Genomic DNA, 23,198 nt, shown 5'->3' on the forward strand with positions numbered 1-23,198 from the left:
TTGATTAATTACTTTATTATCATCCATTTCTTAATTACTTATTTATTTTCTTTCTCATCTTGGGCAATATCTCGGGCACCTTTTGAGCTCGGAAACTGATATTTGGACACGAAATTGAACAAGGTGATTTGGCTATAAAATGGTATTTTTGATTTATTGATTCATCAATTAATCGATTAATTATTCATTTTTTGATGAATTAACTTTCAAAAAATTACAGATTCAAATGGAAACGGTGCTGGTTTTGGTGTACTATTAGGCAATTGATAAATAAATTATTTTATGATTATTATTGTTTATTTTAATTACTGTACGATGCACCCTCCCAATTCCGTCTCCATGTGCTGTGCGTCGGCATCGCCTGGCGCCGAAGGTGCTCCGGCAATATCGGACGCTGGAGGATTTGTTATTTATTTATTTGGCATGGGGGCACTGCACTTTGAATGTACCTCTACTTGTTGATCATGATTTTGATACCTTCATTCCACCAATCAGCCATTTCACCCCAAAGGAGATAACGTTCAGAAAACAGTCTTCTATGTTCTTCCTCATGACTCACTTACTCACTTGCACTGTTTGTTCAAATAATACTGTAAAAAGTAAAATGAAGGTGTGGTGTGACAAATGTCATTTGTAGGCGAGGTGTCTACTGCTCTTATGGTACATCTCTTGGAGCGGCCCAGGAAGTACAGCTCTTCTCCCCTGTTCGAAAATAATCTGCACATCGAGCTGAAGCGGGAATTGGAATTCTATCAGAGGAAGGTCAAGGAAATGGCGGAGGTAGGGGACCAAACGGTCATTTTTCCTGCTTTGGTTTTGTCATCAGTAAATTGTTTTGTGGTTTGTTTTTTTTCCTCCCATTTTTGATTCCTCTTCTTCTTCTTCGAACAAATTGTGTAAAGTCATAGTTTCACCTCAACGGACAATGGTAGTGAAATATATAATGTTACCACATGGTTTCTTTAAATACTTACAAATTACACAATGAAATTTGGTGCAGGAGGAGGCTAATAGGCCCATCATGCCTGCACTGCACCAACCACAATATCATTACCCATCCACATAAGCCAATATCGCTATACCCCTCAATCTCCAATGAATCCATGTACCTATATCCATGTGAACTTATCCACCCTTCTGCTGTCGCTACCTTTCCTAGGAGACTATTCCACTTATTAACCTCTCTGACTGAAAGACCATTGCCTTAAAACTGTCCTTACTGTTGCTTTTTTTTTTTACCCTCAAGCTATGCCTCCTGATCTTAACGCTGTCCGCTCGACGCTATATCTGCTCTATGGCAGCTTCGTCCTTCCTCAGATGTGATGTGGGGACCAAAACTGAACACAATGTTCTCAATGAGGCCGCAATAAATTACTGAAGTATGGCGTAAACTGCGCACCAAGTACGCAGGTAATGTAAAGCCCTTGACGGTGCAGCCTGTTTAAAAAAAAACAAAAAAAAACCCAGTTCAGGTTCGCAGTGTGCCAGAGGCCGAAAATAGCGCAAGACTATCTCATCAGCACGATCACGAGCTTTAAAAGCCATAGGGATTGAAAAATGCGAGTAGGCCTCGACTCTTGCCTCGTGGGAAGTAAACCGTAGGCATAGCCGATTGACGAAGACGGTCAAGCGCCGTGGAGGGAGTGCCGATTCAGATGAACGTAGGAATGCTGACTCCTCGGTGAAGCCTCACCTATCGTCGTAGTACTGCGTTAAGAATCACAGCATCAAGTACTCAGGGCTTGAATCTCCGTTCGCATTCGCTCTCTCCGCCATCTTGCATTAGGATTCCGGCGAGAGGTCAATACCCCTCCCTCTGGGAGGGGTCAGTAAAGCACTTGCACGATGTCACATGTACAATGCAAAAAATGTAAGTCATCTCCACAGTTGACCTGTAATACCCTTACCCACCACCACCAGGTGATGCTATTTGGTGCTGCCAAAGCAGTGGTTTGCCAGTGCCTTCCCAGTGTTTTGTCCATCCTCTATCCTTTCAAATTCTGAGTTTCAAGCAAGGAAGCAGCACCAACTATTTTTGAAGTCTGGTATAACTCGGTCAGGGTTTGAACCACAGACCTCCCAGACTGAGTGGATGCTCTAATGTTGAACCGTTAAGCCACCGAGTGTGGTGGGTGGCACTATATGGTACATATTTACAAAAATCATTTGTATCGTCGCCCCCTCCCGAACCCCCGTGACTTCAAAAAAAAAAAAAAACTCCAAATTTGAACTCATTCCGTCGGTTCAGGAGTGCATTTAACAAACAAGCATTCAAGCTGAATTATTTATATAGTATTGTTTTAAATAAATGCATTGATGCAACTATACACGTATACGTAACGATTGATGAGATTTTATAAAATAGATTGTGATCTAATTTTGGGGTGATGACGGGATGATGATTTAACAATTTTTTTTTGTTGTTGTTGATCATTTAATTGGAGAGCTATTCAAATAAATTGCTCTTTCTCTATTATTGTGACGTGGCACACCCTTGTCCAAACCCTCCCCCAACCCCTCAACCCCTGCCTGACAGATGAAGGACTTCAAACTCGCAATGCAAATGAACGAGGAGCAGTATACCACGGTACATTTCGGGTTGACTCCATTTGATACTTCCTTCTTATTCAACTTTTCAACATTTCTTGAGTTGCCCTGTTGAGCATTCCCCTCTGAAACCTTGGCTCATCATGTTGGGATCCTGGGTTGAAATCTCATGTTCTTTGTTCATTTGTCCATTGCTTGCTGTTATCCTTGTAAATGATGTTGACGTACGCTGGTGTTTGCTGGATGTCGTTCTGCACCTGATTCGCTGGAAGAACGCATGCCGCTGCGCTCCTGTTTGTGGTTGGATATGTGGTGCTGCGTTTTGAATTGGGGGTGAAATTCCCCTTCGAGGGCTCCATTTGGAGTGAGTGATTTTTTCCATGATTTCAGAAAATGGACAGAATTCATGGAAAATTCTGACATGGATAAAAAACCCCCCCGCCAGAATGCAGTAAATTACAGAAAAAAGTGAAGATTATGTCAAATTACAAATAAATATTCACTGTATTGTCTGTTTACCTCCACCACCGAAGGTGAAGGAGGTTGTTTTCACCCCTTTCTGTCTGTTGTTTGCCTGTCTGTCTTTGTCTGCTTGTGTACAGGATATCTCAAAAAGTTGTGGATGGATCCGGATGAAATTTTGTGGCAAGGAAGGAATTATTCGATCTTGGTGAAGATCCGGATCCGACTACTAGAATTTTTAGTGATTCTTCATTGAGAGAGAGAGAGAGAGGGCCAAAAACGATATATAGCACAATATCACAAAAAGTTGTCGACGGATTCGGATGAAACTTGGTGGACAGGTTGGGTGTGTGGCAAGGAAGAACTGATTCGATTTTGGTGAAGATCCGAATCCGGATCTGGATATGAGAGTTATTTAATTTTTAAAGTGATTCTTCACCATTGAGTGATCGGGCCAAAAATGATATAGTAGTGTATAGCATGGTATTACAAGAATGTGTTGATTGGTCCCGATATGTTCTCGTGGATCAGGCATTACGTGCTGGAGGTATGCGCTCTAACGAGTGCCCTTCTAGTTTTGTGTGTGTAATTCTCCACAGACTTCCAAGAGCTTGATTACAAAAAAGTAGTTAAAAAAATATATATTTATAAAAAAATATAACCTGCAATTCGATGCACGAGGGAAACTGTCCGTATAGTACAGCCAATGCTCCGCTCATGCTCGCTGCTTCGGATGCTGTGAATCTCGATCTCGATTGCTGGCACTAAATACTGAATAAAATCCCATCGAACAATCTCTGGAGATTCATGTCAAAGTGAAGTTCAATTTGAAACTCGCCCCACTTTGTTGAAAAATCAGTGTAAATGTACCTGAAAATACAATCGCCTGTGAAGCCAAAATGTTGGCCATGACATGCTCGTGCGTAGGCCTCGCCTCGCCTCTCGACACCCTCGGAGAAACGTAATTCATCATTGGGGAAAATCGTCGAAATACAGTTGAGGTTCCCAAAAGTAATTAATTTTCAAAAAAATTGATATAAAGTTCCACGTCCCATGAATCGTTTTTATTATTATTTTTCTTCTTTTATTACAAGGTCAGAGACGCGCTACAACATTGAATGCATCAGGACACAACAGAACAAAAGGAACAGCAGAAAGAGTTGAGGGAAACACCAACAGCAGGGCCAGAGGATAAAATAGATGGAGATGGACAAATAAGGGATGAGGGTTACTGGAACATTCACGTGGTGGACAAGATGGATACAGAGGAAAACCTGGAAATTGGGAGGGAGGAGGGCTTGGGGGTTGGAGAATAGGTTAATGAGGGTAGAAAAGATCATGGTTTTGGATTGGGGATGATCTAAGATGGTGGTGGACAGCAGTCTTGAAGACCTGGAGGGAAGAATAGGATTGAAGAGGATGTGGACGTTGGTTCCACAGGTGGGGGGGAAAAGAGGAATGAGTGAGTGGATGTGTGCAGTGTTCCTGGATTTTGGTAGTTTCACCAGAAGGGGGTTGATGGTGGACCGTGCGAGCCCTGCAGAAACGATAGGGAGGAAGAAAGCACGGAAAGAGCAGAGGGGGCAAGACCAGAAAGGAGGTGGTCGAAGACTGAGAGACCACCGACTCATCTGCAATGGGAAGTGACAGGCCCATTGACTCAGATTCATCACAGGACATTCCCATGATCTTCAAGGTCTTGGTATCCATGGTGTTAAGCTGAGCAATATGTGAGGCAGAGGAAACAGCACAGAGGGGAGAGCAGTATTCTATCAAGCTGTGGCCAAAGGCCTTGTCGGTGGATGGCAGTTCAGGTGTGCCAAGGAAGGACTTTTGCATGACAGAGGATGTGATGCCGAGTCGGTGACGAGCTTTGGAGGCCAACTTTGAAATGTGGTTTGTCCAAGAAAGATCGTGGCGGATAGTGATGCAGAGGGGTTTTAATGACGACTTCTTCAACAGGATTGTTAAAAAGGTGGATAGGGTTTGCCAGATAGTCCTTTCAGAGAGAGACGGTGAGAGAGTCATTTGTCAGGATTTTTAAAAAAATTTTTGTATACCTTGTCGAGGCTCGTGTGAGAGCTAACACACAACGCACATCAAGGGGGCATGAGACGAGGGGCAGGAGTGGGAGGGACAAAACAGTGGTGAACAGAGACATTAGGAGATCTGTGGAAGGGAGAGGGATGGGACAGGGAACATGGGGAAAACAGGATGGATACGGGGACTTTCAGGAAGGAAAGCAGGGAATTTGAAGGAGGCGGGCTTGGGTGGATTATCGGGGGTAGAAAAGATCGAGGATTTGGACGGGGGATGATGAGAAGTGGTGGTGAACAGCTGTTTTGAAAGCCTGGAGGGAAGAATGGGAAAGAATAGAGTGGGGGAGTTTATTCTAAAGGCGGGAATAAAGAGGAATGAAAGAGTGAAGGTGAGCAGTTTGAAAGATGAAAAAGATTGAAAGATGTATTCCAAGTGTTTGACCGGCTTGTGATTTTGTCAAGGTCTGAATAGAGGGAAGAGGCTGCATCCTGCCTGTCTGAAGGATGAGGGATGTCACAGCAAATGGTGGTGTCATCAGTGCGCACACACACACACACACACACACACACACACACACACACACACACACACACACACACACACACACACATACACATACACATACACATACACATACACATACACATACACATACACATACACATACACATACACATACACATACACATACACATACACATACACATACACATACACATACACATACACATACACATACACATACACATACACATACACATACACATACACATACACATACACATACACATACACACACACACACGATTTTCCACAGTCAGAGAGTTCACTGATGAAGATCAGGAATAGGACTGGACCCAGAACACTGCCTTGGGGGCACTCCATCCTTGACAGGGAGAGGAGATGAAAGGATTCCATTGAGTGCCACACATTCACTATGAGAGTAGAGGAAGTCAGGAAGCCATGTATGGAGTTGGCCTTGGATGCCATAGGCAGAGAGTTTGGATAGCAAGGCGGGATCCAGACTGTGTCAAAAGCACGCGAGATGTCTCAAGAGAAGGCCCTGATCTCATGTCTGACATTGAGGGCCTCCATCCATAGTTTGGTGAGAAGCAGCATGTCCATGGTGGAGTGACCTGGTCTGAAACCAAATTGGTGACGTGAGATGAGGTTGTTGCAGAAAAGGCAGGATTTCGTATCAACTGTGATTATGGATTCCATGACTTTGTTGATGATTGGAAGTAATCTGATAGATTCATCGTTAAGGGATCAGTTTTTGCACCTTTTTATGGTGTGGTTTGCACATTTTTCCTATCTGTTGTTGATAATTTTATTTAACATTATTATCCCCCACATTTGTGTCACATTGGTGGCACAATACACAACCTTGGGGTGCAGCAGAAGATTTTAAGTGCAGAGTTGAGGAATTCCCCCCCTCCCCCCCCTCCCCATTGCAAGAGCTCATGAACCATGTTCTATGCAGAGTGTCAGTTCTGCAGAAGCAGTTTCTATGGCAAGGGTTACAACTTTCAATCCTGAATGGGTCACCACCCCAACACAGGACGTTTGGGCAGGAATTTTTAACTTGGCCAGGGTGCTGGAGATAGCTCGTCTGCTCTTCACAAAGTACATCATGGGATCTTTAACGTCCAACTAATGCCGGCAGACGGAACGCCCATCCGAGGGATGGGCACACACATTGATGAATCACCATGCCTGTGAAACTCCGGGATGACAGTTTATTTGTGGGTCGGGATTCAAACCCAGGCTGGACTGCTTTGATGAAAGTATACGTATATCGAGGCCAGTGGTGCTTAACCTTCTTCTCAACAGGGACCAACAAAGATCAGCGATTAAATGATCGCGGATGGCCAATTGGGAACCACGTAATTAATGGTCTTTACTTTCTATACTTCAGCATGTCATACATCTCTAATAAGGTTTTAGTGTATGTATGTATATGTATATATATATATATATATATATATATATATATATATATATATATATATATATATATATATATATATATATATATATATATATATATATATATATATATATATATATAGCGTGGTGTTGGCTTAATGGTTAGGGTGGTGGCTTGGGATCCCAGGGTCCTGAGTTAAAGCCCCGTTGGCTGCTGAATTAACACCAGGGGGTTGACTCAGCCTGTCATCCTTCCGAGGTCGTCGAAATGAGTACCAGTGTACTGGTCCCGGTGTATGCCCCGGTTAGAATAGGTGTACCATATCCCTGTGTGTCGTAAGAGGCGACCAGGGTTGGCGTCAGGAAGGGCATCCGGCCATAAAAAACTGCCTCAAGAAAAGCCAAACCCCTGCACAGCAGGGAAAAATGGCTGTAAAAACGGTCATTATATATATATATATATATATATATATATATATATATATATATATATATATATATATATATATATATATATATATATATATATATATATATATATATATATATATATATATATATATATATATATATATATATATATATATATATGGATTTGTCAGGCATCACTGGCAGGTGTGTGGCTGTAAAATCAAAATTCTGGCATTACTCCGCGAACCGGCAGCTCTCCTTCCCGGTCTGTGGACTGGCGGTTAAGAATGTGCTCCAGGCCATCCTGACAGCCCTGAATACAAGTGCACAAATAAATGTTTATTTTTACATTGATAATACGAAGCAGAATTTAACTTTTGAAATGGAAAATAATTGGCTGTATCCATTAGGAAAAAAATAATAATAATTGTACTATTTATGAACCTGCAGGATGGGCAGCTTATCGAGTGTGGCTGCTGTTATGGAGAATTTGTGTTTGAAGAGATCACACAGTGCAACGATGGCCACTTGTTCTGCAAAACTTGCCTCGTGCGATATGCACAGGAAGCAGTGTTTGGTGCTGGGAAGGTAAGCATTGGCGTTTTGCTCATGTTTGTCATGTGCTGCACTCGAGTCTCAGCATTTCAAGGTTGACCCCTGAATCAATCCCCCACCCTCCACTCGCCGAGTGTAACTCTTGCACAGAGAGGATCAGTCATTGGTATGATTTTTTATTTTATTTTTGGATACATCGTCGAGCCTCGTGGAAGAGCTAGAATTGGTGCACTGAATGGATCAGGACCCAACAGGACAAAAGGAACAGTTGAGAGAGGGAGGAAACACCAACAGCAGAATTAAAGGCCAAGGTTGAGGCAGACTTGGACAAACAATGGGTGTGGGGAAGAACAAGGAGCAGGAGAGGATGCATGGGGTGGACAAGATGGATACAGAAGAAAACTGGAAATTTGGAAGGATGAGGGATTGGGTGAACGACGGGAGAATAGATGATTTTGATTGAGGACGATCTGAGATTGTGGTGAACAGCTCTCTTGAAGACCTGTCGGGGAAATAAAAGAGATTGAAGAAAATGTGGAAGTTTGTTCCACAAGCGAGAGAAAAGAGGAATGAATGAGTGTAGATGAGCAGTGGTCCTGGATTTCGGTAGTTTATCCAGAAGGGGTTGATTGTGGACCGTGTTTGTCCTGCAGAACCCGGGGCCGGGGGGGGGGGGTGTGGAGGGAAGGCCATGGAAAGAGCAGAGGGTGCAAGACCAGAAAGGAGGTGGGAGAAGACAGAGTCCACAGACCTGTCTGCAATGACGTAGTGATCTCCCCATAGACTCTGCTTCATCGCAGGAGATTCCAATAATCTTCAAGGCCTTGGCATCATTCAATTCCATGGTGTCAATCTGAGCAATATTTGAGGCGGGGGAGCCAGCCCAGAGAGGAGTACTCCATGGATTGTTAAGAAAGTAGATGGGAGGGTTTGCCAGACAGTTCTTTTCGAGAGAGAGATTGAGTGAGAGAGTGAGATTTGTCAGGTTGAAAGACGTATTCCAAGTGTTTGACCAACTTTTGAGTTGTCAAGGTCTGAGGAGATGGAAGAATACACGTTTTGTTAAGGTCTGAGGAGACAGATTTGGGAAGAGGATGCTGCCTGTCTGTTTGAAGGATGAGGGAGGTCATGGCAGGGAGTAGAGTCATCAGTAAAGAGTTGAAGAGGATTTTCCAGAGAGTCAGTGAGATGATTGATGAAGATTAGGAATAATACGGGCCCCGGAATACTGCCTTGTGGTACTCCATGCTTGACAGGAGGAGAGGCGATTAATTGGTTCTGGTGACAACCACACGTCGACTAGGAGAGTGGACAAAATCAGTAATCCAAGAGTGGAGTTGGCCTTGGATTCCATAGGCAGACAGTTTTGATAAAGTCTGGCATCCTGCCTTGCTCTCCAAAGCTCGAGATATGTCCAGAGAGAAGGCTCTGATCTCATGTCTGATATTGAGGGACTCCACCATTGTTGGGTGAGTAGAAGCAGCATGTCCAAGGTTGAGTGACCAGGTTTGAATCCGAACTGATGATCTGAGATGAGGTTGTTGGAGAAAAGGAAAGATTTAATATCACCTGCGATTATTGATTCCATGACCATGCTGATGATTAGAAGTGAGCTAATTGGGCTATAGTTGAGGGGATCCATTTTATGCACCTTTTTACGTTTGCTGATTTCCAATTTCTCAGGTGGATATTGGAGACCAGTCCTGACGTGTTAAAAGAAAAATAATATAAATTTATAAAACCCGCAAATGCACAAAGCGCGAATGTAGAAGCAGGTCCCACTTTACGACCTGCGAATATGTGCGATTCCCTGAATAGCGGGGTCCAACAGTACTTTTAAAGGAGGAAGAAGTGTTTTCGTTTAATGTCGATTCAGTTTGGAGATATTGAGAAAAAAGGGGTGGGGGGAGAAAAAAACAGTAAAACCTATAAGCAGATGGAAATTCAATTAGAAATGAGAATCGTTATAGAGTGCAAAATGGTTGTTTTTTTGTTTTTTTTCTTCTTTTCTTCTTGAGCAAGGAAAGGAAATAAGTTAATGTTGAGAAGGTCGAAACAAGATACCTGGGAAGAAAGAAACAAAACGAGGAACACTGACACAATTATATTTCAGACTTTCTATCCGAGGATAAGCCTTGTCAAGCCTTGAATGTGATACGAAAGGAAATAGAACAAAAAGAATAGCAAAAACAACCAACAAATTTACATGAAATATTACACGAGATGCAACAGCACAAAGACAAGATACGACAACATAAAACTCGGCAAATCCGGTTCGAAAAAGTCGGCTTTATTCGGTGGAAATGACGAGCTCAGATTTTCACCACACGTGTATTTAGTGCATGACCGAGTGTGGAGTTGCGTGGTGGTGAATGGTAGATCAAGGATAAGAGACGAGCGAGTCACAAGGGCATTGGTGGTGAAACGTACGAGTTAATTGTTCCCCTATTTTTGTGAATTCTCTGTCAGGAAGCAGAAATTGACGAATGGGGTCCACCGCAGCATTGTGTGACGTGCAGTCTTTGCCCCAGAGTGATATCTCAAGTTTCTGTGGTTACCATCGCATCACACGGCCCTGACTACTCCAATCATAACTATATTAATCATTCCTTTTGCAATGTCAGGCGCATAGGGTTGCAAATTGGCTCGGGGACACAATCCTGGACGGGTCGCCGCGACGATGCAGGATCGTCGATCGGCTCATTTTCCATGAGATGGTATTCATTTTGCAAACCTTGGAAGGGTGACAGGCTTAGTCAACCCACATGGTGTTATTTATGGCCCGACCGGGGCTTGAACTCACGACCTTAAGATCATAAGCCAGCCACCTAAACCGTTAAGCAACCACCAGGAGGCTGACTATTCCAAACCTACTGGATATTCAAATAGAATAGTCCAAAGCTTCGATCTCAACTTGGTATTGAATCAAAAACGTCCGACCCTCTCCCAATCAAACCAACTTCCTGAGGCCTCATTTTTACTTGCACATGTACTTTTCAAGGGTCCTTTCGTGCACTTGAGTTGAATTTGAAAGAGTTCGCTCGGCCATGCTGTGCGGAAGTGCAGGATTGGACGAGCTTTCCGAATCATCGCTTCATCATTTAGTTTTGTTCTGTGACTTTGACATCAAAGTTTGAAAATCCGAACTCAAAGAATACTGTGATGATGATGATGATGCTTCAACTGCAACTTCCTCATTCTTTTATTACTTGTTTTAAATTGATCTGATGGCCGAGTCTAATTGAGCCTTCACTGTGATTTCATAACAGATTGACATTTTTGGTTGAGTTGTTCCCCCCCCCCTCACTCCCGGATATTCCAAGTTGAAGACTATTCACTGGAATTCAATGCTCGTTTTATTGGTTGGCCAGGTGTGGTGGTGGGACGGGGTAATAGATCAATGCATTTGTCAAAGTGGAACAAGGGACAATGAGAGAGGGAGATGGAGAGAGGGAGATGGAGAGGAGACAAATAAGTAAGATCAGGATATGCTGTGAAAATTGTGCTGACATCAAAAGAATGGGGTAACATAGCTTTGGGGATGACCCAAGTAATAACTTCATGCATCCTCTTTTTTTTTTTTTTTTGTTTTGTTTATTTATTGTCTTTCATGCGATCATTGTATGATGCGCAAAGAAGTGTCAGCGGGAAGGATGAACATGGAGAAATGTGGTGCAGTGTTGAAATTTGACGTGTCAAGTGCACATGCAGAAATGAGATTGTGTTGAGGAAAATGGTTGTCCCGTGTGTGTGCGTGTGTGTGTGTGCACGTGCATGCACGCATGTGACGACAGGCAGAACTTCAGTGCATGGAAACCAAGTGCCTCGCCAGCTTTCCTCATGCACAACTCGAAACCGTCTTACCAGCCAAAGTCTTCCAAAAATACAATGAACGTGAAGTCGAGGAATCCATCTCCGTTGTCCTCAACAATAATCTTGACAGGTTGGTCGAGTTCCACCACCAACCCTTTGCCCCCCCCCCCTTACCCTTCTATTACCACTGCCCATTGTGAGCTAAGCTCGCCTTTGTTTTGTTCAAGAAATACCTCTCCTTGTTTTGTATGTTCGTATCTTTTCGGTGAAGGATGACACCAAAAGGAATGTCTGAACTCCATGCTCTAGTTTGTTTGTTCTTTTGTTGTTGTTTTTGGCGATAGTACCGAATTTCTTTCTACATGAGCATGTGCGTTAAGCTCGCTACCTGCTGTAACAGTCAGATGATTGGCTTCAGAACCTTCTTTGGCAATGCCAGCCGCTTCTCGACCCGCGAAGGGAGTTGGTCCACGGAATCGTTTATGGTTCACTGGATTTCATCAGTGTGGAGAGAATTCCCAGCTGGCAAGCCATTCCACGAGGAATTGTATCCAATCAAATGTCCACTGAATTGCTGACCGTGAACCCATGCTGGTGAGAGTGCTTTTACTAGAGGGCAGTTCTTAACCCGAGTAAGTCATGCTGGAGCAAATGCTTGAGCTGTGTTCATGCAGACTTCTCGGAGAGAAGGCGATTTATTTGCGATCCAGGACAGACTTTAAGGTGAACGCACCTTAAAGTTCGTGGATGAGCTTGTCCTTCATATGAAGCATGAACAACTTCAGATATACCAAGATATTTGTGTTGCTGCTATGCAAAGAGAATTTAAAACCCACTCCATGGGAGTACCTCCTGTGCAGCTGCCCTCCGCAGGGAAGCTCACCGGATGATGGGATTGGGTCAAAGCGTTCGGGATCCCCACTATTTGATCGGAGGAAAACCACGGGGTAACCTTCCTGGGTCACATTGCGGAAGTGTACGTCAGGGTGGTGCTAAGGTGTCGTGCACCAGATGGCGGTCTCCTTAAGTTAGCCTGAGGCGGTTCCTTCGGGTGAGTGCCTGGAATGCACTATCCCAAAGAGAGGATGATCACCTGTCTGTTATCTGAGCTCAAGCATTTGAACATCGGTATTGCAACACTCTCTGAGGTTCGGAGACTGGATAGTGGCAAGATCATGGCGGGTGGTGACACTTGCTATTGGTCTGGTCGCTCTGATGGTTACCATGCCCAAGGAGTTGCTGTCGCTGTGTCCAATAAGCTGATTCAAATGATAATTGAGTGAACACCGGTCAACGAGTGTATTACGAGACGAAGGATTTGTCACTCCTTGGGTGTCGTTTACCTGGTCTCTGTGTATGCTCCGACTGAGGCAAGTGATCTCACCGTGAAGGACGCATTCTATGCCACGCTCGAGTCTGTGGTTGATCAGTGCCCCAGGCGAGATACTCTTCTAGTCTTGGGGGATTTCATTGCATCGATTGGAACTGATAGGGATGGTTATGAGACATGTGTTGATCCCCATGGGTCTGGAACTGTGAACCAGATTAGCAGCAAGTTTGAAAGAAGTCGTGCACTTTGTGTGGCCGGTTCATGGTTTCAGCACCCACAGGCTCATTGCTGGACTTGGTATTCCAACGCTGGTGGTGTGGCAAAGGAGATTGACATGTACTTGATGATGGTCGCTGGAGGATTACCCAGAACTGCAGGGTCTCCTGGAGTGCTCAGTTCCTCAATACTGACCACAGACTTGTGGTAGCAACTATGAAGTTGCAGATTAAATCTGTGAGAATGGTACCATCCCTGCCTGGGCTGGATGTTGGCAAGCTCAAGGATAAGTGGGTAGTTGAGTTTGCGTACAAGCTGAGTGGAGATTTGGGGGGGTCTGGGTGCTTTGGGGAAAACTGGAGAATTGTGGAGTGCCTTCAAGACCACCATCCTTGATGTTGCCCGTGGATGTCTTGGAACTCACCGTTGGACGAAGAAGAATTTTGTGTCTCAAGGGATACTGGATACCATTGACCAGCCACCGGGTCAGGCTTAATGGCAGAGCTGAGCTGTTCAGGGAGTTGAGAAGTAAAACTCTCCGTGGCTGGGGGTGGACAAGGAGGCCAATGTGCCAGGATTCTGTGAGGGGGTGGCGCATCACCTGTGTTCAGGTGATGCTCGTCCTGCTTACAGGGGAATTTGTGCATTGCGTTCCTCCAAGTCTGTACTTCGGTGTACTGAAATTGGAGCAGAGGGTGGTGGCTCTTGACAGAGAAATCCGAAGTGATGGCCCACTGGGCTGGTTACTTTGAGCGGCTGTATCAGGCTGATCCACCAGCTGTCGACTTGGATGTTCGGGGTATTGCAGTCCCTATTGCTGACCCTCTAATCAACTGTGGTCCACCTTTGTTTGTGGAACACAGGCCTCGGTGAACCAGTTGAAATGAGGTAAAGCTCCTGGGATCTGTGGCATCCAGCCTTAACTTCTCAAGGCTGGTGGAAATGCTGCACTCATGTTGTTGCATGCAGTTCTGTGCTCTGCTTGGAACACAGGCATCATCCCAACTGACTGGAAGAGGGGCCTTGTTGTCCCTCTCTGGAAAGGGAAGGGTGATCGCCAAGACTGCAACAACTACTATGGGTTGATGCTGCTCTCAGTGCCGGGCAAGGTCTTTGCTCGGATAATTATTTATGGGGTTAGCCACCATCTGCTTGAGCACCAGCATCCAGAGCAGTCAGGCTTTACACCAAAAGAGGTCAATGATTGAGCGTATCCTTGCTCTTCGTGTCCTCACCGAATGCAGACGAGAGTTTTGGGAGGGCTGCTGGCAGCCAATGTTGATCTCTGCAAAGCGTTCAATTCAGTGAATTGGGATGCCCTCTGGAGGCTTTTAGTCTTTGTTGGTTGCCGCTAAAACTGATCGATCTGATGTCTGAACTATACTTTGGAACTGAGAGTGCTGTAAGATGTGGTGGTACCATCTCTGACTTATTTCCAATTGTTACTGGAGTTTGTTCGGGGTTTGTGCTGGTCACCTCACTTTTCAGCACTTGTGCGGACTGGATTCTGGGGATAATGTCAGAGAGATCAAGCTGTGGTGCATCGTTTTGGAATGTCAAGATCTCTGACCTTGATTTCACAGATGATGCAGCCATCTTTGCAGAGACTCTGGCTATCCATTTGGGGGCCCTTAAGGTGCTGAATGATGAGTCGGAGCCGCTGGGATTACGGGTTTCCTGAGTCAAAACTAAGATCCAGGCATTCAATGACATCTTGGAAGCTGCTATCTTGTCTGTACCTATTTGTGGTGAGGATGTTGAGGTCACGGAGAGACTCGCTTACCTTGGCAGTGATATTCATGTTTCTCCTGGCTGTGAGCCAGAGGTCAATAGACATCGGTGTGCTGTCTGTACCTGTGTGGGAGGATGAACGTCTGAGTCTTGAGGTGCTTGTTGCTTCCAGTCTTGCTCTGCAGATGTGATTGTTGGACTCTGACCAGGAATTTGGGATGGAGACTTAATTCCTTTGGTTCCAGGTCTCTTCAGAGAATCCTTGGCTATCGCTGGCCGGACTTTTCTTCCAACGAGCGGTTGCTGAGAGACTCAAATGAGATTTCTTACCTGCATAGTCCCTGAGCGTCAGGTGCGGCTTCATGGACATGTGGCTCATTTTCTTGACGCTGATCCTGCTCACCAGATTCTTTCAGCGAAGGAGTCTCGTGAGTGGAGGAGGTCAATGGGCCAACCACGTGCCTCGTGGTTGCAGCAGGTTGATCAGCATTTCAAATCGATGGGATGGGCCAGACATCTGCCTGGGGTATGGCCAGTCGTTGGCCCCTGAAGTACTGGCAGAATACTCCCATACCTGATCTGACCTGTTACATATATTGAAGGTACCTTGGTGGAATACGGATAAAGCAACACGATACTAAGGCTGGGAATCTGGGATTCTCGCACTGAGTCATCAGTCATGTTTTGCATGACATTAGCAACAGGTCATGCAAAATAGTTCATCTCAAAACGGCACGGATCATTTTCACATTAAATATCACCTGATCATGTGGACACAATTGTGTGTCTGTGTCTGTGTCTTTTTGTTTTTTGCAAAGTTTGATTGTTTCATGTTGCAAATTGGCTATTTTTGTGATGTGTGACACAGAATGTTCTATTTTCGATCATCCTACTCTTAATGCACTTCGATACATTTGCTCACCCATTCGTTACAGGTGTCCATATTGTGACTTTGCAGCATTTGTGGATGATGATGTCATCTTTTTTTCCTGCCCTAATCCCAAGTGCCTTAAGGTGAGTCGAGGTCACTTTTCCAAGCCACAGAGCAAGGTGTTTTGTTTGGTCGATCTTGCGGGGAAACGTATGATAATACAAGGATGCTCAAAATTTGAACTGTATTTCATTTGTGCATATAGTGGGGCAGATAACAGCAATTTTTGAGAGGAATCGTGCAAATGATACAAGCATCAAATTTGGCACATTTGTTCTCCAGGGGATTCTAATCAAATCTGCCCGATTGGCCATTTGAAAATCCAAATTTTGAAAAATTTGAAAAAAAAATAACTTTCAAAAAAGTCAAGATCACGAATCAATGTTGGATGCTGGCTGAGATTGGTGAATGTTTCAGAAACATCATCAAAGACGTTCCAAGTCTGCCATGCAGTTTTCTTCCCTTTACCGCGGAAGGCAGACACGACGTCACATCCAGTGAACGCATGGAAGTATGGGATCCCTCGAGCTTTCTCAGGCCTTATTGCAGAAACTACCTCATGGACTGGAATCCATTGCACATTGGCTCCTTGTCCAAAGGCAATCCACATGTTCTCAAGACCTAGTTCCTGTAAGGATGGCAGTACAGATATTGCTATGACTAGTACGCCCGTGTCATTAGCCTTAATGATAATGGACTTGCTACCATCCGTCATTACATCCCTGGCGTGTACACATATTCGAGTGTCAGCTTCTTCATGACAACATGGAGACACAGCATCCAGTGACTTCCTTGTGTTGCGAATGGCATCTTCTCCTTTTGTGACAATGACTGTGCTTGTCGTCTGTGCTTCACACATCTTTTCCGCAAGGAAGTGAAACAGCTCAGTCTTGTTGCTGTCATCTCGAAGAAAGCTTCTCCAGTTACTTGGGGTCTTACTGGTTCCTGTCACTCTTCTTATGATTCCTTGCCCCCTTTTCGACCTTGCCTCAGACTTCAGACTTGACTTCTTGTACACATCAAACACTACGTCCACCCTCTCGTACCTGGCACCATAGGATTCCACCTTTTGGATGATGTCTTCTTTAGCATCGTCATCAAATATCTTTGAAGTGCGTGGAGGTAGGGCATTGATAAGTGCTGAGCCATCAATGATGACTGCATCTCCCCTTGGTTCTCTTTCTGGGATGTTCACTTGCGCTTCAAGAATTTCAGCCAGCTGTGACTTCAAATTTTTTTGAAGTTGTTTTTATTTTTTATTTTTTATTTTTTTCCTTCAAAATTTGGATTTTCAAATGGCCAATCGGGCAGATTTGATCAGAAATCCAACAGAACAGAAATGCCAAATTTGATGCTTGCATCATCATTTGCACGATTTTTCTACTATCTACTACACTATAGTTCCCCTCTCCATTGATGACATGGGAAGAGGAAAGAAAGAAATTAAGAGTAAAACACAGACTAAAGACACACAACAAAACATACACATGCCAAACCTTCAGTAACGAACCTTGTATTAATATTCCGACACCATCCTCGTTTTGCTTTTCGAGGCATTCTCCAACCATTGGACACGTACCATTCCCATCTTGGACACTTGTCTTGGTGTTCTTGCATTTCGTTACGCAGCCAGAGCAACGGGACAACATTCTTAATCACCTCAACAGCCAAAAACGTTCTGTTTCCCCCAAGTTTCTCTTTAATACGGATTTCCTTGATGGGCGATTAATCACCGCACTTACTGTGCAATTTAAGTAGCCTCGATGTTTTAATGAACCAAAAATTGAATAATCATGCACCGTTACACACACTTTGTTCTCTCGCTTGCGACTTCTTGTTTTTCGACACACGTATTAAAAGCAGGAAATGCATGATGATGGATGAAAACATGAAAACTGTTTCTCTACACGTTGCATTCATGGGGTGTGTGAGCATTCGTTCACCCATCCCATGCATGTGGTGCGTGGCCCTGTACAGTAATACCCAAAGAGTCATTGGCCAATTTCAAACGCATGCAGGAGGATGAAAAACCCCAAGCTTTTCCAATGGCTTTCTGTGATCCTAAAAGCTCGATGGCAGGAAGATGAAACGTCGGTGAATGGTGTCGTCTGTCACCCAGTTTGAGGCCGCCTCGTCTCGTCAGCTCTTGTCCAGCTTGCAATGTCATCTTCCTGCAATTTGTCGTCTCACCGCAGAATTCCGTTTAATATTCCCCTCATGGGGCATAGTGTATCCCACCCACCATGGCGTGTCCATGCGCCATATGCAGGTGTACCCCATCAATTCCGCATTGGCCGAACCAGGTGCACACAGAATGGTGCGGTTTGATTGTGGCTTTTGGATTGGGTTTAGCATGGGGTTGCAATCATTGAACAGAGTGTGTGAAGGGGTACGTGGGTAAAAACTGTCTCCCTCTTTCCTCCTGGACTTCAAACGAGCAGTGCTCTGCCATTTCATGTCATCCTCTCATCTTGACGCATGATCTTTATTTTCCCCATTAACCTTTCCTTACCCAACCATCTTGCTTGCCATCTTCAGTTACCCCCATTACTCCTGTCTTCCTCATTTTCCTCATCCTTTTCGTTCGTTCCCTTGATGTTTGTCCCACTTGTCTGTTCGACCTTGCTCTTCCATGAGCCTCGCTCCTGTAAAGAAAAAGAAAAAAAAATTAATCAATTAAAAAGCCACCATATCATTTCGTCTTCAAACCTGTGTGGTTCTCGTTAGGTGAGAGGTATCTGCACCCTTGCTGATCCAACTTCTGGTGATGTCGCTGAGGGTTCTGTGTCTGCCTTGTCGATCTTGCCGTTCATTATTTGAGAAGCTGTTCATCAGAGAATGTCACATGACACACTGTTGATGACATAATCATCCGATTTGTGTCATCTTAAAATTCTGAAATGGTTTGAGTTTGGATTTTGAAATGAGGCGTTTATTTGTTTCTTTGTTTGTTTTTGGCTCCCCTCCTCCTCCTCCTTTATTTTTTTATTTTTATTTTTTTAGAAATCATGCCGGAAATGCAAGGAGCTGTGGAAAGACCACATCGGTCTACTCTGCGAGCAGATTGAGAAATCTGTGGACACAAAATTCCGAGTCTCTGTGTAAGTCGACAATTTTTTAGCTTGAGGTCATGTGTTCTCGTTGCGTTCATTTATGCTGATTTAATAGGCCCGAGTTATGGGATCATGTTTCATCTCTTCTACTTTGTGGTGATTGGTTTTGATACACATCCAGCAACCTGGCAAGTGCATGAAAAGCTGGAAAGTGCTTCACCACAGAAGGTAATCTCATGAGTTAGCCGTTAAACAACCCAGTTGACTGGTTATAAAGCCAGGGACAGAAATGCTGTAACTCTCATGTGGCGTGACAACCTACCACTTCGACCATTACCACAACTAGCACTACCACCACTTTAATGGCTCCAATTTTCCCGACCTTCTTTTGAGGTTGGCCAGCAGGAACGGGTCTCGCGCAAGTCTCTCAAACCGGCTGGCCAGTCTTGACGTTCGACTGAAGGTGACTTGGACCGGCATTTGTAATTTGTTCAACGTACCAATGATAGCTGACCTCTTCGCGAACGATAACGTGGGATGTTTAATGTCGACCAGCGACCAGTGCTCGCAGACCGATGGCAGTTTATAAATGGGCCGAGATTCGAACCCAGGCGAGACAGCTCAGAGCCAATTACGTGTACCTCCAAGATATCCTGCCGACCTTAACTTTGTGTCATTGTGATCTGTTTATTCCAAATGAACCAGTGAATTGAATCTGCGTATGGTCTAGCTGTTTCTCAGAAAAGCAAAACTGTCCTTCGTGGCACGTGAGGGTGAGGCTGTGTCATTGCAACTCAGACTCGTGGAAAGTCGCTATTTTGGGGGGTATGGAACGAGGAAGATGTTGAGGGTAGATTTATAGAGCAGGACTCTATAGCATCTCTCTGTGGCAAGTATCTCAATGGCCAGTTTTAAAACACAACTTCAAGGAAGATGTGTGTTCACAGAATAACAGCTTGTATGCATTGAGCTTAAGCCACGTCAACAGATTTCTTCCAAAGCGATACAACTAGACTGTCGTGGGATCATCGTCGGAAATTGTGGAAAGTTTCTGCGGCGACAAGGTACCAGGCCACATCAACAGACAGCAAAGGACTGATCATCGTGGGTTCCTCCGCAAAACCAAGAAGGTAAGCAATGATTGGTCCCCCTGGCGTGGCTGAAAAATAGTAGCACTGTCAAAAGTACAGTAACAGGAGAACAATGAAATGGCCTGGGTGAAATTTCGCCAGAACAAGTGTCTCTTAATTTTGGCGGTTTTGCTTGTCAGACGGAGGTGATGACATCAGAGTGTTAAGGGGGACCTGTGGATCCGGTAGTGGCTTCTACGGCATGAGTGAAGGTGTTCGATTTTAAAATACGGTTTGCATCAGCTTTCGATGTGATATCGTGCAAAGCAAATTTGTCCTACCATAGCTGAATCGACTCGTCCTCACATTCTTCAGTCTAGAAGTTTGCCATTTGATTCAGGAAGAAGGTGTGAGACATTGCTGTTCTCTGATTGGCTCTGCGGGAATGCGTTCGTCCAGGAGCGTAAATCTTAAGGGCGTCCGCACCTACCAACGAATACCGACTGCGACCAACCACGAATGAACATGTTTAATTGGTCTGACAGGGCTCTATTATCTGCAAGACCTTCCAGTTGCATCGGGTCGGAAGAAATAGGTTGGTGCAGAACAGACTTCCTTTTGAATCTCTTCTTACGCTAACCGTCGTAAATATTCTCCGTTTCTGCCAGGGAGGAGAAGATGACCGCTACGTTGGTACGGAAGTGCCACAAATGTGGAGCTGAGCTGTTGAAGATCGACGGCTGCAACAAGATGACGTGCCGATGCGGCGCACATCTCTGCTACATGTGCCGCAAGAAGGACATCGATTATAAGCATTTCTGCTCGCACGTCCGTGAACCGGGAAAACCCTGCAGCCGATGCACCGCTTGCTCACTCTGGACCAACCCTGAGGTAGGGTCACACTCAACCACGGCCCTTCGAGCTCGACGGACGCCACGGCACTTGATTTGCTTGAAATTCCCGCAGTCTTTAGATCTGCAAGCTTCGGAATGTTTTTCATCTTTCCATTCATTTGTTTGTTTGTTTGTTTGAGTGTGTTTTCGTGATTTTTGAGTGCTTCGTCCAGATTAGACACTTGGTGTTGGCCATTTGCAATTTAGATATGAAAAAATTCTATATTTACTCACTTACCTTACTTATGTATTAGGAAGAAGATGTGCGAACCATTGTGGAAATTCAACAACAGGCTGAAGAAGTGCAGAATGAAGGTTCGTATTGTGTTCCGATGGATTTGTTTTTATCTCCATTATTCATGCTTGCCTTTGTGAAAAGTGATCCCTTATTTTGTTACTTCTTCTCCTTCTTCTCGTACTCCTTCTTCTTCTTCTTATTCGTCTTCTTCTTTTCCATCCTCCTCCCTCTTCTCCACCCTCCTTCTCCCTCTTCTCCACCCCCTTCTCCCTCTTCGTCTTCTCCCCCCCGTCTTCTCCCCCCGTCTTCTCCCCCCGTCTTCTCCCCCCGTCTTCTCCCCCCCGTCTTCTCCCCCCGTCTTCTCCCCCCGTCTTCTCCCCCCCGTCTTCTCCCCCCCGTCTTCTCCCCCCCGTCTTCTCCCCCCCGTCTTCTCCCCCCGTCTTCTCCCCCCGTCTTCTCCCCCCCGTCTTCTCCCCCCGTCTTCTCCCCCCCGTCTTCTCCCCCCCGTCTTCTCCCCCCGTCTTCTCCCCCCGTCTTCTCCCCCCGTCTTCTCCCCCCGTCTTCTCCCCCCGTCTTCTCCCCCCGTCTTCTCCCCCCGTCTTCTCCCCCCGTCTTCTCCCCCCGTCTTCTCCCCCCGTCTTCTCCCCCCGTCTTCTCCCCCGTCTTCTCCCCCCGTCTTCTCCCCCCGTCTTCTCCCCCCGTCTTCTCCCCCCGTCTTCTCCCCCCGTCTTCTCCCCCGTCTTCTCCCCCCGTCTTCTCCCCCCGTCTTCTCCCCCCGTCTTCTCCCCCCCGTCTTCTCCCCCCGTCTTCTCCCCCCGTCTTCTCCCCCCCGTCTTCTCCCCCCCGTCTTCTCCCCCCGTCTTCTCCCCCCCGTCTTCTCCCCCCGTCTTCTCCCCCCGTCTTCTCCCCCCGTCTTCTCCCCCCGTCTTCTCCCCCCGTCTTCTCCCCCCGTCTTCTCCCCCCGTCTTCTCCCCCCCGTCTTCTCCCCCCGTCTTCTCCCCCCGTCTTCTCCCCCCCGTCTTCTCTCCCCCCGTCTTCTCCCCCGTCTTCTCCCCCCGTCTTCTCCCCCCCGTCTTCTCCCCCCCGTCTTCTCCCCCCCGTCTTCTCCCCCCGTCTTCTCCCCCCGTCTTCTCCCCCCGTCTTCTCCCCCCGTCTTCTCCCCCCCGTCTTCTCCCCCCGTCTTCTCCCCCCGTCTTCTCCCCCGTCTTCTCCCCCCGTCTTCTCCCCCCGTCTTCTCCCCCCGTCTTCTCCCCCCCGTCTTCTCCCCCCGTCTTCTCCCCCCGTCTTCTCCCCCCGTCTTCTCCCCCCGTCTTCTCCCCCCGTCTTCTCTCCCCCGTCTTCTCCCCCCGTCTTCTCCCCCCGTCTTCTCCCCCGTCTTCTCCCCCCGTCTTCTCCCCCCGTCTTCTCCCCCCGTCTTCTCCCCCCGTCTTCTCCCCCCGTCTTCTCCCCCCGTCTTCTCCCCCCGTCTTCTCCCCCCCGTCTTCTCCCCCCCCGTCTTCTCCCCCCGTCTTCTCCCCCCGTCTTCTCCCCCCCGTCTTCTCCCCCCGTCTTCTCCCCCCCGTCTTCTCCCCCCGTCTTCTCCCCCCCGTCTTCTCCCCCCGTCTTCTCCCCCCGTCTTCTCCCCCCGTCTTCTCCCCCCGTCTTCTCCCCCCGTCTTCTCCCCCCGTCTTCTCCCCCCGTCTTCTCCCCCCCGTCTTCTCCCCCCGTCTTCTCCCCCCGTCTTCTCCCCCCCGTCTTCTCCCCCGTCTTCTCCCCCCGTCTTCTCCCCCCGTCTTCTCCCCCCCGTCTTCTCCCCCCCGTCTTCTCCCCCCGTCTTCTCTCCCCCCGTCTTCTCCCCCCGTCTTCTCCCCCCGTCTTCTCCCCCCCGTCTTCTCCCCCCGTCTTCTCCCCCCGTCTTCTCCCCCCGTCTTCTCCCCCCGTCTTCTCCCCCCCGTCTTCTCCCCCCGTCTTCTCCCCCCGTCTTCTCCCCCCGTCTTCTC

The 23,198-nt window shown here is 46.4% G+C and overlaps 1 protein-coding gene and 1 long non-coding RNA gene across 10 annotated transcripts in view; one reads left to right on the plus strand and one right to left on the minus strand.

Annotated features, from left to right (window-relative positions):
* Nucleotides 1-2,390, minus strand: part of LOC147022419 (uncharacterized) — a 58,760-nt gene extending 56,370 nt beyond the window's left edge. Inside the window, exon 1 of the long non-coding RNA XR_015061239.1 lies at nucleotides 1,694-2,390. This is a non-coding gene — a long non-coding RNA (uncharacterized LOC147022419). The remainder of the gene's footprint in view (nucleotides 1-1,693) is intronic.
* RNF216 (ring finger protein 216) overlaps nucleotides 1-23,198 on the plus strand; it is a 101,247-nt gene that overhangs the window by 71,740 nt on the left and 6,309 nt on the right. For all 9 annotated transcript variants that reach the window (XM_085893282.1, XM_085893281.1, XM_085893283.1 and 6 more), the window contains 8 exons: nucleotides 638-780; nucleotides 2,537-2,587; nucleotides 7,840-7,977; nucleotides 11,739-11,887; nucleotides 15,970-16,048; nucleotides 18,969-19,066; nucleotides 20,757-20,979; nucleotides 21,236-21,296. In XM_085893282.1, the coding sequence (XP_085749408.1) occupies nucleotides 638-780; nucleotides 2,537-2,587; nucleotides 7,840-7,977; nucleotides 11,739-11,887; nucleotides 15,970-16,048; nucleotides 18,969-19,066; nucleotides 20,757-20,979; nucleotides 21,236-21,296 (942 nt within the window). The remainder of the gene's footprint in view (nucleotides 1-637; nucleotides 781-2,536; nucleotides 2,588-7,839; nucleotides 7,978-11,738; nucleotides 11,888-15,969; nucleotides 16,049-18,968; nucleotides 19,067-20,756; nucleotides 20,980-21,235; nucleotides 21,297-23,198) is intronic.

The sequence above is a fragment of the Eptatretus burgeri genome, chromosome 8 (genome assembly GCF_056783735.1).
Source record: "Eptatretus burgeri isolate ZD-2024b chromosome 8, Ebu_testis_v1, whole genome shotgun sequence".
Lineage (NCBI taxonomy): Eukaryota > Metazoa > Chordata > Myxini > Myxiniformes > Myxinidae > Eptatretus > Eptatretus burgeri.